We start from the raw sequence: 14,065 nt of genomic DNA, 5'->3' as shown, positions 1-14,065 counted from the left end.
TAGCACCACCTGACTGATATCTTTGGCTTGGTTGGTACGTATTGTGTGGATACCCATCGTACACAATACCTGCCAAAAGAAGGATACTTGTTTAGCGGACTGACGAGTTGTTTGGTCTCGAGATTCTTTTTTGGAGCCGGCCGTGGCAGGCTGATAAATTTACCAACAGCTTTCTGGCGGGTCCAGCATTGACGCTACCTCGTGTAGTTATCTCATCAAATGGAGCGGCAGCAAGGGGAAGGGAGCTCCCGCGATGAGCAGGGTACACTACACTACGTTGCGCAAGTAGGTAAAAAACACCTAGTTACCTTACACCAAGCTTCTCAATCACACACACATTGGAGGTCCTCAGTTTGTGGTCATTTTCAGGGGGGGCTGATGGTGGGGTGCGCTTGCTTGAGGCGGATTGAGAAAAAGCGCCAATTCGAGGAGGCTGTCAGTGGTCCAGTTGCCCGAGACAGGGGCCCCAGCGGGCGGAGCAGGACCGCGCGCGGAGGGGTTCGGAGGGTGGGGTGGCGGTAGTGTAGGATCAAGGAGCCGCCTTGTCCACCCACTTCCCAGCTTCCGGTGTCCGCAGCGAGGAACAAAGCGAACCATCCATCTCCTGCGACAACCCTGCATCGCTTCCGCAGACACAAGCGCAGCCCCGATGGCTATCATAAGCAACTTCTTAGGACCATCGTGCAATGCATGCCGTGATGTCAGCGGCGATATCCGTTTCAAAATATCTTCGACTGCTCGCTCGGTTGATTTCCCAGGGTCTCACGGAATATCTCGAGTTCCTCCAGGAAACGCGGTGCTGGCCGGCGGATCGAAAGCACAATCCGGACAACTATTCCACATACCTTCGTGGGCTTGGCTCAAAACGTCAGGCTCTTGCCAATCTGTCCTTACTGCATCATCTTTCTCCTGTTCTTGTCCTTTTGTGTATGTACATACAGTATCTGTACTGGACATCGTGTACGCGCTGCATGCTGCGTCAGATAGCCAGGGTCGAGCGGCGACGCAGGTGCTTGTTGTCTTGTTCTCAAGCGGCTATTCGCCTCCATTCCCAGCAACGCTACGGAGTAGAATCATGTCGGGCGCGGGTATGGTGCGATCCAAGAAGCTCTGTTGGCTGCCCTGTGGCAGATTGATAATACCCGCTGACGTCGCCGACCACTCTGTGCCTTGGACTTATATGCATGTACGGAATACATCACGTAACTCTATTTTTATATGGCCTTGTGCTATGGTTTCCTTGCACTACTGATAGGGAGTGCTAACGAACCTAGTTAATGTACTGCAGTCGAGGAACGGATCCAGTTCCGACAAATGACGGTTGCAGGAGGCTTCTTGAATCGAGTGAACACCTCGGTCGCGGACAGGGGTGACCACATCTGCAAAAGCTTTGGCCAACCGAGCTGCCAACGTTAGGGAGGACTTGGGCGGGCGCATCATCAACTCTTAGGTGCGCCAGGGTTCCGCATTCCGGGGAAACAGGGGGAAGCTCCAACGGTACTGCGTAGTGTAGTGAGTGCACTACGCGAAGCTGAGCACGCTGGATGCCCTTCGCCGGACCCTTCCGCCATCAAACAGCTAGTGTCCCAGAGTGTCGGTTTCAGGTCGTTGTTTTGGCGCATCTAGACAAATAAGTGAAGGAGTCCGAGGAGCCCGAGAACTGTTTCAGCCTCGAGGTTATGGCGTGTCCCGTTTCCAACACGATGCGTACTGACCTCATACAGCCCTGAGGAGCGTCTTGGAACGGCGTGTCTCATCGCTAGCTCGCATGAAGGGATGCTGCCTCTGGCCCAAAATGACACACCGACAGCGGTGGCGTTACAGTAGCCCGGCACGCGACGCCGAGCCCGCTAGCGAGGACCAGCGTTTGAATGGTTCGTCCGTTGTTGGCCCGACCCCTGCCACAATACCACGGTAATCCGTACTGTCATGTACGGATTACATACAACTCATAGCCGAGCACCCCGACCCATGTTTATCACATGTCGTGGGATACCACTGTGAGAGGGGAACCGGATGGGTAGTACGAAGTACTGTATTCCCGTATGTGCATACTCAGTGGTGTACGCAGTGTAGCCTACGGCGGGATGTGGCGGGCTAACAAGCGTAAGAAGTTGCACCACTTGCTCCCTCCTAGCCGCGAAAAATTGCATAGTGTAGGGGAGCCCACGCGGAGCCGGGGGTCTGGAACGCGTCGCTGCTATCTTTCCGCCCGCATAGTTTCGCCCGCGACTTCACCGCTGGAATTCTGCGCCGTTGGCAAATCACGCGGTCCACATTTTTTCGAACCAAGCTGGCCAGCAAACGATGCAATGTCGATGATGGGAGCTTTTTCGAGAGTTCGTTGCCGAGCAGGGTGCCGAAAAAGGCCGCAGGTTGACCGATTGGGGGGGTCCATTGTGGATGGTCGATCAGGGATCAACCCATAGCCTTCCGTGGCATGTCCTCCACACCAGTTGGTGAAAGGATCCACATCCCTGGGGGGGAAAGGGGGGGGGGGCGGGGTGCGCCATTCGGGCAGGGCCGCAAGAAGTACAGAGGGAAAGGCAACACAAAACCCGTTGTGTGGTCTCCCAGGGCTCGGTGTCCGCTCCGCCGAAGGTTAATAATGTTGGCGCCGGCGATCCTCAAAGATCCGTGCTAGACACGCCAATGCAAGACGTAGCCGAAGGAGAAGCCGGAGCCAAAGCCGCCCAGTACCGGAACGCTACGAGGGAGACCCGCCGCGTTGCCGTCGGCGGAAGCGGGCAGATGCAGGCACAAGGCTCCTTCCGCGATGGCGATGAGAATTAAGGTTGGAGATCACGGATCTGAGGTATCTTTCTGCGTCCTCATGGCAGCTCCAGGGCCCGTTGTAGAAACATGTCCGAGAGCCACTGCGTCATCGCCGCCTTAAACGTGGGGATGGCTCGGTTCGTGGTGTTCGCTGTTGCTTCGGCGCAGGGATCTCGGTCGCCCCACGCGACGTATTCGGAATCCCGCCGACACCATGCCTTGAGATGCATTCGAATGCATGAATGTGCGATTTCGCTGCTTACTGAGAACAGGCTTAGCGTACGCAGCTTCTATGCACCGCGTGCAGAACGCGTAATTCTTGTTCGAAGAGCGATGTGAAAGGCAAAAAAAGGGCGATTGACAGGGAGTCTAACTTGAAATATTACAAAGGCAATGCATTACCTGTCATTAATGGAAATATAACAAAAAAATCAGAGAAAAAAAAGGTGAGTGTGCCAATGGAAGCTGGTCCCCGGTATTCCGTACATACAACGGTACTGTACTGAACTGAATCGTACTGTACAGACGCTACGGCCCACGCACTAGTTAATGGAATCCGTACTGCGTATTTCCGGAGCAAGTTGAAGAAAAATCAGAGGTTCGTTGCGATGTTAATATAGTGTATACCTTCCCAAGCCACGTGCATAAAGAGGTAGGTACATATATATGATATGTATTAGGTAGCCGGCGACCTACTCGTACTGATAGCGATTGGGAAAAATGGGTTTCGAGCAACCTGAAAAACTATCACAAGATGAAAGTGGGACAAGTGGAGAATCGATCCATTCAAGATGACAGTTGATGGCATGTCTTAGTCAGCAGCCCGTTGAATAGCAAGAACCGAAATCTGGGGTATCGTCATCGGCGCCGGCCTGATTCCCGCTTCCGTTTGACCACCGATATACTGTACTGTAATCCGTACACCTTACACAGTCGTGTTGCAACCCCGCACTGAACTTCGGCGGCCAAACCTACCACCCGAAAACTCACGCTGAACTGCGCGAAGACCCAACCGCGCAGCCAAGCGAAAGCGGCGCAAAATGGAGCGAGATCTTGATAATGCCAACCCTACGATATTGAGTGTGTCGCAGCTGCCCAGCAGACGACGCAAGGGGTTGTCAACCAGAAATGGTCCCGATTCCAAATGTGACAGCATCGTCTACCCTAAGCACGCCTGGCCGTATGGCTCCTATCCGGCATCCGATGATGAAGAGTATGGGGAAGAACCCATGGACGAGCAGGACATCTACGGTACAATGGCCGCCCCACGACCTTATTCTAGGGTATATATAGCACGTGGAAAAGGACGGCTAATGAGGGCGTCACAGATCTCATCTCCACCATCTCGGATCCTGAGCACCCTCATACTCTGGGCCAGCTGTCTGTCGTGAGGCTCCCGGACATCCACTTAAATCCCTCACCTGCCGAGTTGCCAGATCCCGACTCTCTCGTCACGGTCTCGGTCGAGCTCACCCCGACCATCAATCACTGCTCCCTGGCAACAGTCATCGGCCTGGCGGTGCGGTGCAGGCTAGAGCAGACACTGCCGCCCAACTACCGAGTGGATGTGAGAATGAAGAGCGGAACCCATGCTCAAGACGATCAAGTTACCAAGCAACTGGGCGACAAGGAGAGGGTTGCAGCTGCTCTGGAGAACGACACGCTCCAGCGTATGGTAGACAAGATGCTCGAGACGTGTGCATGAGCGGTGTCACTTAGGCTCCGTATCTCACGGCAAAACAAGCAACGCGCTGGACAGAACTTTCCAGTCTAGCAACGTCGGCAAGGCTCGGGCGGCGGCTGAGGGTATGTACGTACCTACATGTATGTACGTCCTACCCCTCGTGCTTCCTCAGGCTATCGCGACCAGCAACAAGAGTCAAAGCCATTCCGGTCTCTTCACCATTATTGAATACACAATCGGCGACAAAGGCAGAGAGGCATATGGGATGAGCTCGGCCAACAGGGGATCTGCTGTGATTGATGGGAACATTTCGGTCTGAATTGGCGAAGCCCGCATCCATACACCCCGGACGCAGCAGTTACTACTCCGTACTACTGGGTTCAATCCCCTCGTCCCTCCGCCATCCAGAGAGGGGTGGGGATCGCGTAGGAGCATGGCAGGGTAGGAATCATCGGTACCGAAGTGTACCTACCCTTCGCAAGCAGGCCAGCCTGGCAAAGTCTTACTGCAATATTGACTTTAACAATTGCCGGCACGCTGAATCATGCTCTCTGTACCCTACTTAAGTACATACGTACATGCTTAGCACGCGGAATATGCATAACAATTTGACAAAGTCTCCGCAGGATCGCATGCCTAATTACTGTTCTGCGGTAGTACTCTGTAGTGGCTTTGATTATCGACCGTTCAAGACACCCATTTTGTGTGGAATGTTACATGGGTCCCACTTTCGAGGTCGACCACACAACCCCCCTTAACATATCTCGATAATCCATTATCTCTGGGCTAGGAAACAAGCAAATAGTCCCGCGTAAAATGTATAACGTTTCTATTCGTAACAACATGGGGTGGAAACACGCGAGAAATACAACTTGGCCGACTGAATCGCAGCTCATTGATGCTCAAACTACGGATACGCGCGTAGGTACATACAGTAATCCGTACACGCTCCACATGCCATGTTTACATACGAGTAAGTAGTAAGACTGCCACCAGCTCTTTGTAGAACCCTCCAGATTGGATTGAGAGACATTTGTGCGCGCAATGCCTTTTCACCTACCTGTGCTCGTAATTTGCCAGACTAGTATTGTTATGAGGACTCGTCAGTTCTCGGACCCCGCTGTTTCTGTTTTGGTCTAACTATGCCTTGGCAATCATGAACGACCATTGGCTGGGATATGCGTCTACTGCACTGCGCAACATTCAATGACGGCCGATAAAGCGCCGCATCGAGCTCTCGCTCACCGAGCACAAAAACGAGAAAGGCCGATGGCAAGGCGGTGGATGCGCAATAGTAAAGAAGCAGAGACTGCAGAAAACGGAAGTTGCCGACAACATGCGAGGGGAAGGAGCTGAACCAAGGCCTTGCGGGGTAAGGAGCAACAGTACAGGGTACATCCGTACAATACATAGAAACTACGATCGAAAACGCAACTCCTCGGCTTGTTTCGGTCTAGACATCTCTGTGTCTTTCACCGAAGTAAAGATGAGTTACCCCTTATCACTTACAGCCACTGTTTTAGCAATTAATGACTTGTGTACGGGTTTCTGTGCAAGGCCCTGAATGAGACGTGTCTTGCATGGACAGCTAAGATGGATGCTGAACTGCAACATTCCTCTCTTGCATGGCAAAGTTTCTCTTTGCTCACCTCCTCCCCTTGTGATGGTCGCTGCTTCGACCTTCTCCTAGATTCCGTGGACTTGGCTCGTCTTTGATCACCGACGGCCACGCCCATGCATCATCAGGAAACAGCGTATGACCCTCGGCTGCCATGCCGCAGACCTAACCCCATCCAGCACAAGATGACTACCGCCCACTTGTCCCACATACCCAAACCGCCGCCAATGGCGCTGGCCAACAACAGAACACGGCTTGGAGAAAATGCCGTACATATAAGCCTGACGACATGGTGTCCACGGCTTGACCTGCCAATCTCTCCTAAAGACAGGCATTGCCCACATCCGACGAGCAACGCCACCAACGTTGTGCTGGCGTAGGCAAACCGAAGAAGGAAAGGAAAAAAAAGGTCAACAAAGTTGGTCAAGCAAAGGTGAACAGCATAAAACTTCTCTAGATGATGAACAATCCGCAGAAGCCGCAGATGTCACGGATAACTGCTCTTTGCTTCTCTGCTGTACTGCACCAGGTAAACCGCAGCTCGGGGGCACCAGGGACGGTCATTGACGGGTACGGTCTAAAAAGTCATGATACCTTTTCTTTGTATCTGCATAGATAGACACAAGCAACGGCCGAATTTTACCACCGCATATCAAGGCCAACCCGTCTCGTTGAGCAGTAGCACATGTTCCCATATCTCCCTTGACGCCCCAACACCATATCAGATAGAGATGAGAACCACTTCCAGCCAGAGCAGCTGGACGAGAGAGAGGACGACAACATCAGACGCCATCCAGCGTCCCCTCCTCGAGCAGTTTCTGGTAGAACTCGGGCTCCAGAAACTTGGCCACCGTCACATCCTCGCTCAACCCCTTCCGGCGCCGAGTCTTGAGCACAAAATCCCTCGCCGTTGCCAGAGGGGCCGCCATTTGTAGCGGCCGCGTGACCTGCTCGCGATCGAGCGGGTCGCCTGGCACGATGCTCCAGCGGTCGAACACGAGACTGACCATGGCACGTCCGGGAGTATTGATCCTCAGGTCGGTCTCGAACCCGAAGCTGTCAATCACGGGCAGCAGGCCGTCGACACGGTAGAGGGGAGTGCCCGCGATGGGGCCGTCGGACAAGACGTGACCCCGGCGGCGGGCAAGAATGTTGTAGACGGTGCTGACCGAATCCTGCGGGCCCGTCATCGAGACCGAGTACACGGGTTCCATGAGACGGGGCGAGGCCATCAGGAAAGACGAATAGCACGCCCGGCGAGCTGTGGGGATGATCTGTCCGCCACCGCGGAAGATGGCTTCCTGTGCCAGTTCGATATCGATAAGTCGGAACTTGGTGTTGCGTATGGCTAGGATCGTGAGGTTAGCGGATTGAGCTATATGACATGACGCTTATAGGGCTGGGTCTGTAGCCGCCGGAAAGGGGAGCTGTTGGCCGAGAAGATGGAGTGTGGGTATTGCAGGCGCATTTGTCTACGGATTACTGTGCTGAGGAAGGGAGAACCCGAGGCGCCGGTGATGTAACATCGGGGAATCTTGCATGCCAGACCGCTCCGCAGGAGCTGGAGACCTTGTGCAGCACAGCGGCTGCCAAGGAGCTGGGTATTGGGGAGAGACGACTTACGTTCTTCACATAGCGGGCCTTCACGGGTGGCCCAGCTGAACCCCTGGCGAATCGACTCTTTAACCGTGTTGAGCCGCTTCTTGTCAACCTGGGGCAAGATGAGTTAGCACGCGCATCTCACATGATAAATTGTGCCAAACAACCCCCAGGGGTATTGGTTGCGATAGGGAGATACGCTGTGTCGAGAAAGGCAGGGATAAGCTCACCTCTGTTGGTAGTGTATCATCTTGTAGGATGTTCGGCCCCATCTCGTCGGGACCGAATGCCCAGATGCTCCTCGCCGCGAGCATATCCCAGCCGTACTTCTCCTCAAAGAACTTGGCTGTCTTCCTCACTGGGTCCCGTATCCGGACCGCACCCGACTCGATGTCCTTGGCTATCCCGTCATCCAAGGGTTCCGCTGCCATGGTGATAGTGTTCTTCTTGTTGGGTGTGATGGCATAACACTTCGTGGCTGACATGTCTTGCACCGTTTCGCAAAACCGGACGACAGGGTCAGACACCCTGACCTCCATATCGGCGTATAGCCGCCGCAGATCGTGCAGTACGCAGTCCATGTACAGTTCCCCAGTACCGAGGATGACGTGCTCTCCTGACTCCTCCACTTTGGTTGCGATCAGCGGGTAGCTCTTGTTGATCTTCCTGATGCCGTCAAGCATCTTGGGAAGCTCGGATGGGTTGATCGGTTCGACTGCGACCTTGAGAACAGACTCGGTGAAGTGAGATAATGGCTTGAAGATGTATGCGTCCTCTTCATCCTCGAACTTTTTGTCGACGATCGTGGCGGTTTTGACAATCGAGTTGTCAACTCCTCCTAGGAGTACCCAGTTACCTGCCGGAACACCGTCGGTCGGGATATTGTATCGCGTTTCGGCAATAAAAACATCCGAGACCTTCCCTAGCACCATGTCCTCCTCGTCATCAATAGAGTAACCCTCACCGAGCACTCGAACCTCGGTGCCCGGCCGCACAATGCCGCTCATCACACGGCCGAACGAGTAGAAACTCTTGGCGTCAGAAGTGTTGAACAGCTTCGTCACATGGATGACTAGCGGTCCGTTTTGGTCACACTTCTTCATCGACTCTGCCACCTTTGTATCGAGCGGACCGGTGTAATACTGAGACAGCTTCTTCTCGGCAGCCTCTACCGGCGAGGGAATATGTTGGCACACCATGTCCACAAATCCTGTTGATGGTCCTGTACGTTCGTCAGCATGCCAACGAGAAATCTTCTCCGCGATGAAACGTACCAAAGAATTGCTCGCACACCAGTTTCATGAGCACTTTCGGATCTGACCTGTACTGAGACGGTTTGAGCTCTATTCCAAGCTTCCCCAACGTCTTCTTCAGGTCCTCCGGGCTCTCGCTGATCGTGTGCGAGTAAAGTTTGTATATCGGCTCCATGACGAAGTTGACAAAGGACCTCTTGGCCTCCTTCTCAATCGGTTTTCTGGTAAAGTTGCGTTTTCGAGGGTTGAAGTAGACGTCGCCCCACAGCCGCCGGGCGAATTCGTCAATGTTAACGCCGCCGAAGCTGTCGGAGTACATCTTGGCGAAAGACCGCAGTGTGAAGCACCAGCCCATCGATGTACAAGAGAAGAGAACGTTCCCCTTTTCGGGACTCACCCTCTTCTCCACGCCTCGGCCGGGAATCGTGTCCTCGATGACCTTGTTGACTTCCTCGATGACATGCTTCAGCTTGTAGTATGCGTCGTTAGGCGGGATTTTGAGCTCGAGTATCAAGCGATCCATCTTGTTGACAATCAAAGTAAGGGGAATATCTTCGAGTATGGCGTGTTTAATAATCTGCTCCGTGTTGGCCTGGACACCTTCCACAACGTCCACCACTAGGCAAACACCGTCCACGAGCCGGAGAGAAGCGGCAACCTCGTCGACAAAATCCACATGCCCCGGCGTGTCGATGATGTTGAAGAGGTGTGATTTCCCTTTTGTGTTTTGGAGAACAAGGCTCATGGGCGCGGCCTTGATCGACAGCCCTCGGTCCCGCTCGATGACATGTACGTCAGTGTATCGGAGCTGCTCGTCTCGCTTTTTCCCTGTCCGCTTATCCAACCTATCTGTGATGGCGTGGGTCTCCAGGACCAGCATGTCCATAAACGCAGTCTTGCCATGGTGCAGGTGCCCCGCCAATGCGATGTTGCGGATCTGTTCTGGGAAATTCATGAGATCGGTCATGAAGTTGCGGTCGAAATAGACCGGCGGTAGGTCTGCCTCCTCAATGCTGAACTTCTTGTGCTCAACCGGGGCAACAATCGGCTGAGTCAAAGGCTGCGCATCCTCCTCCTGTACCAACGTCTCGACTCCCTCTCCGTACACTTGCGCCGCGGTTGGGTAGTACTGCTTGTCTTCATGGAGGACGACTGCGTTTGATGGCCCTTCATCTACATTCCCGGTAAGTAAGCGTCCCTCGGAGAAATGGAATTCCAGCGAACGCATACCATCAATGTCCATCTGCTCCGCAGCGGGCGCCTCTGCGGCGGCTTCGGGGTATTCGTCGTAGGCATAGTTACCCACGTCCACCCCATGTTCGGATTCTTCCTCAGAAGCTTCGGCCTCCTCGCCAATGAAGTTGCCGAACTCGTCGTATAAATCGTCATCCATGGTTGCGGGCAAAATGGTTGTCAACTTGAATTCGGCCCCTAACTCGCCTTCCCGTCGCGTCGCGCGTGCTGCGTGATGTAAGGCTGCTCCCAAAAATTCCCAGCGAGGCTTGATCTCGCAAGTGCTACACCCTGCAGGTGGCCAGTGTGGCTTAGCAGCTAGTTACAAACTTTAGTTCCGGAAACCCAGCACGCGCCACATTCGGGGGTGCTAACTTCGGTCTCCTCCTATGTCCGGTGATCGGCTCCGACCCTGCAGAGCTGCCCAATTTCATTCGCTGCCGAATGAGAATCAGGCAGGGTCTCTCTGACCTCGCCTAGGGGCACCCATATCTTATCGTAGCGCGTTCCCCTGGCGAATCTGTTCAAGAACCCCGCTACACCGACTTAATCAAAGTCCCCAACAACTTTCAGCTCGACAGTTTGTTCGTCGTTCTGCCTCCAAAACAGTCAAGATGGCCGGCCTCCCTCCCGTTTACATTGTCTCCGCCGCGAGAACCCCCGTTGGCAGCTTCCTGGGCAGCCTCTCCAGCCTTAGCGCCACGCAATTGGGCTCCCACGCCATCAAGTGTAGGCCTTTCAAGCTGCCCCCGCTCCCCTGAGAGACTGCAGCTAACGGGACGGTGCCCAACAGCTGCCGTCGAGCGTGTGCCCCAAATCAAGCCTGAGGATGTTGAGGAGGTCTTCTTTGGAAATGTTCTTTCCGCCAAGTAGGCGACCCCGCCAGACGAGCACCCCGCATCGGGATGTTCTCTAACCATGTTCTCGTGCAGTCTCGGTCAGGCCCCGGCCAGGCAGTGCGCCCTTGGTGCCGGCCTCTCGGAGGCCGTTGTCTGCACAACAGTCAACAAGGTGTGCGCCTCGGGCATGAAGGCCATCATCCTTGGTGCCCAGACCATCATCACTGGCAACGCCTCCATCGTCGTCGCTGGCGGCACTGAGAGCATGTCCAACACGCCACATTACCTCACGAACCTCCGCACCGGCAACAAGTACGGCGACACTCCACTCGTCGACGGTGTGCAGAAGGATGGTCTCCGGGATGCTTACGGCAAGCAGGAGCTCATGGGCATGCAGGGCGAACTCTGCAGCCAAGAGCTTGGCCTGACCCGCGAGCTGCAGGACGAGTACGCCATCAACACATACAAGAGGGCCCAGGCCGCTACCGCGGCTGGCCTTTTCACCGAGATCGCCCCCATCGAGGTGAGCGGCGGCCGCGGCAAGCCGCCTGTCAAGGTTGACCGGGATGAGGAGGTCAAGAACCTGAACGAGGAGAAGCTCAAGACGGTCCGTCCTGCCTTCATTCCCAACGGTGGCACGGTCACGGCCGCCAACGCCGCCCCCATCAACGACGGTGCTGCTGCGGTGGTTCTTGTCTCCGAGGCCAAGCTCAAGGAGCTCGGCATCAAGCCCATTGCCAAGATCATCGGCTGGGCCGACGCGGCGCGGGACCCCGCTCACTTCACCATCGCCCCGGCGCTGGCCATCCCCAAGGCGATCAAGCACGCCGGCCTGACGGAGAAGGACGTCGACTACTACGAGATCAACGAGGCTTTCTCGGTGGTGGCTCTGGCCAACATCAAGCTGCTCAACCTCGACCCCGAGAAGGTCAACGTGTTTGGTGGCTCTGTTGCCATCGGTCACCCCCTGGGCGCTTCGGGAGCCCGCATTGTCACGACGCTGACGTCTGTGCTCCGCGAGAAGAAGGGCAGGATCGGTGTGGCGGGTATCTGCAACGGCGGTGGCGGCGCCTCCGCCTTGGTGATTGAGAACCTGCAGTGAGTGGCTTGCCTCATTTGTGGTGTACACAGCATGGCTCTTCGGATGGGAATAGCGTTGTCTGGTAAATGAACAAAAGGGAAACGGTGATTCTAATGCTTGATGAGCATCATCAACAGATCGGCGATGCTCCAACAGCTAGCCAAGCCCAATTTGTAAGGGATCACTGTGCGCAGGACAAAGAGGTACGCCAGATCATGGCAAATACCGCCAGAAACGATCAATACATAATTGAGGCTCGATGGCTTCGATGGCTTTCTGTATTTTGACTCCATGTCTGTCTTCCCTGACTACCGTAGGACCACCAACCCTGGCGGGACGGCTAACTCCCGGGCCTCCACGCTTTGACACACCCGTCCTCGCCAGCAGTGAAGACGATTTGTTGTTCGTCAAAGAAGCAGAAACTTCTCACTATCTCCGAACCGTGGGCTCCAGGCAATCCAACAATGGTATCTCTATCCAAACCCCACCCGGCCGGGCCTTTGGCAAGGTGTATAAGCTGGAACATCTCTTGGCTATTATCATTGGACCGTATTAGCACCCAGCGTAGAATGAGATGAGAAAATTGAAAGACATAGGTAGAGAACCAAAGGATACAAGACAAAAGAAAAGAAGAAACACTCACTCCTGTGCTCCAACGCCTACCACAGCGCCCATCCCCGCCTGCTTCGGCACCACGTCCGCAAGGTACTGACACCCCAGCAGGGCGCGGATATCCCCCAGGTCCAGGGTCGCGGCGCCCTTGAGGGGTGTCTCGTCGGCCGTGTCGTACAGCGCGAACTTCTCGTCGTGCGAGGCCGCGTAGACCTCGGTGGCGCCCGGCAGGAAGCCGGCGCGGTGGACCGAGCCGTGGTTGAAGGTCGCCCGCACGGCGTCGTCTTCGTCGGCGACGAGCGTGTCGGTCACGTTGAGGAGGCCGTCCGTAGAGCCGGAGAGGAGATGTGTCGGGCTAGAGGGATTGTAGGCTAGCTGGGCGGTTGTTAGCGGTCGATTGGGAGAGAGGGAAGTGAAGGTCCCAAAGGAGATTGTTTGGTTGGTTGGAGGGGTTGTTTGGGTGAGTTGGTTGGTTGTCGTGAGTTAAAGAAGACTGACCTCGGTGACGTCGTCAGAGTGCCCTTCGTTGTACTGCATTCTCGGGGCCGAGGCAGAGCGGAGGTCCCTGGTTGTGTCAACGCGGAGGAAAGGACTCCAACCAACAAAAGGAGCCGACGGACCAGATGAGGATGGATGCCTGGTGGTTTGCCAGTTCCGTGCCGGCAGCCACCGAGTTGGTCTCATTCGAGCATGCGAGCGACAGCAGCCCGGGAAGATTCCCTTGGGTTTATTCATTAGGAAAGCCTCTTTTCTGATATTTAACATTCGGCCAGGGCTCTTACCCCCTAGTTGCATCGCCCGGGCACTGGAAGGGTCCAGACGGAGATCCCACACCGAAATCGTCCCATTCTGTCCTGTGGTGCAAACAACGGAGTCGGCGGCGCTGTAGACCTCTGCGGCAGTGAGATTTCCATGGTCCGTCTTAATCTTCTTGACCGGGCCTTGGCTCAGTCTCAGGGGATCGAAGAGGCTAAGAGTCTGGTCCGATGCTGTTGCCGCGAACCCAGCCGCGATTGGCAGGATGTCTAAGACATAGGTCTCTTGTCCGGGGTATTTGTAACCCTCTGCGTTGACAAGCTGATACATGACGGGGCTCTCTCGGTGCTTTCGGGGCCCTTTTTTGGCTTTTTCCCTCGATGTTTATCTACACCTGTTCTCGCGCGGGTGTAAGTGCGCTTGAAATTTTGGGCAGTCAAGAAATGTTACTCCGTACAGTTGCACTTTTTAAAAAGTTGGTTTCAACCGGATAGCAGGCCGCAAACCTACCTCGTGAGTGCTCCCAAGTCAAGTTATTGAGTTTTCTGGAACAAATACGGGAATACTGAGCCCCTTGTCACTACCATGTAATTTTTTTTTTTTTTCCTTTTTCCC

General features: G+C 54.8%; 5 protein-coding genes across 5 annotated transcripts; 3 read left to right on the top strand and 2 right to left on the bottom strand.

Moving 5' to 3' along the window:
- Positions 1-603: 603 nt before the first annotated feature.
- On the top strand, positions 604-1,291 carry P884DRAFT_80601 (uncharacterized protein). The gene has a single exon (XM_069446103.1). It carries the CDS (start codon positions 650-652, stop codon positions 1,250-1,252), a length of 603 nt encoding a protein of 200 aa, XP_069300684.1. The 5' UTR covers positions 604-649; the 3' UTR covers positions 1,253-1,291.
- Positions 1,292-3,815: 2,524 nt separating this feature from the next.
- Positions 3,816-4,480, top strand: P884DRAFT_297177 (uncharacterized protein; the record flags this gene model as incomplete). Its single annotated transcript, XM_069444489.1, has 2 exons — positions 3,816-4,026; positions 4,104-4,480. 2 exons carry the CDS (start codon positions 3,816-3,818, stop codon positions 4,478-4,480), a joined length of 588 nt encoding a protein of 195 aa, XP_069300683.1.
- A 2,379-nt stretch (positions 4,481-6,859) lies between these two features.
- Positions 6,860-10,322, bottom strand: P884DRAFT_193143 (P-loop containing nucleoside triphosphate hydrolase protein; the record flags this gene model as incomplete). Its single annotated transcript, XM_069437730.1, has 5 exons — positions 6,860-7,425; positions 7,701-7,788; positions 7,907-8,898; positions 8,951-10,102; positions 10,160-10,322. The coding sequence occupies 5 exons, from the start codon at positions 10,320-10,322 to the stop codon at positions 6,860-6,862; spliced, it is 2,961 nt and encodes a 986-aa protein (XP_069300682.1).
- Positions 10,323-10,597: 275 nt separating this feature from the next.
- On the top strand, positions 10,598-12,355 carry P884DRAFT_237299 (acetyl-CoA C-acetyltransferase). Its single transcript, XM_069440029.1, has 3 exons — positions 10,598-10,891; positions 10,956-11,031; positions 11,095-12,355. Exons 1-3 carry the CDS (start codon positions 10,777-10,779, stop codon positions 12,101-12,103), a joined length of 1,200 nt encoding a protein of 399 aa, XP_069300681.1. The 5' UTR covers positions 10,598-10,776; the 3' UTR covers positions 12,104-12,355.
- P884DRAFT_255667 (WD40-repeat-containing domain protein) lies at positions 12,356-14,055 on the bottom strand. The gene is made up of 6 exons (XM_069441008.1): positions 13,961-14,055; positions 13,477-13,844; positions 13,315-13,414; positions 13,193-13,259; positions 12,726-13,069; positions 12,356-12,615 (listed from the first exon to the last, which is right to left on the bottom strand). Exons 2-6 carry the CDS (start codon positions 13,778-13,780, stop codon positions 12,423-12,425), a joined length of 1,008 nt encoding a protein of 335 aa, XP_069300680.1. The 5' UTR covers positions 13,781-13,844; positions 13,961-14,055; the 3' UTR covers positions 12,356-12,422.
- Between the last annotated feature and the right edge of the window lie 10 nt (positions 14,056-14,065).

Source organism: Thermothelomyces heterothallicus, assembly GCF_042370625.1.
Source record: "Thermothelomyces heterothallicus CBS 202.75 unplaced genomic scaffold P884_scaffold_3, whole genome shotgun sequence".
NCBI classification, from domain to species: domain Eukaryota; kingdom Fungi; phylum Ascomycota; class Sordariomycetes; order Sordariales; family Chaetomiaceae; genus Thermothelomyces; species Thermothelomyces heterothallicus.
This window is presented reverse-complemented; position numbering and strand designations above follow the sequence as displayed.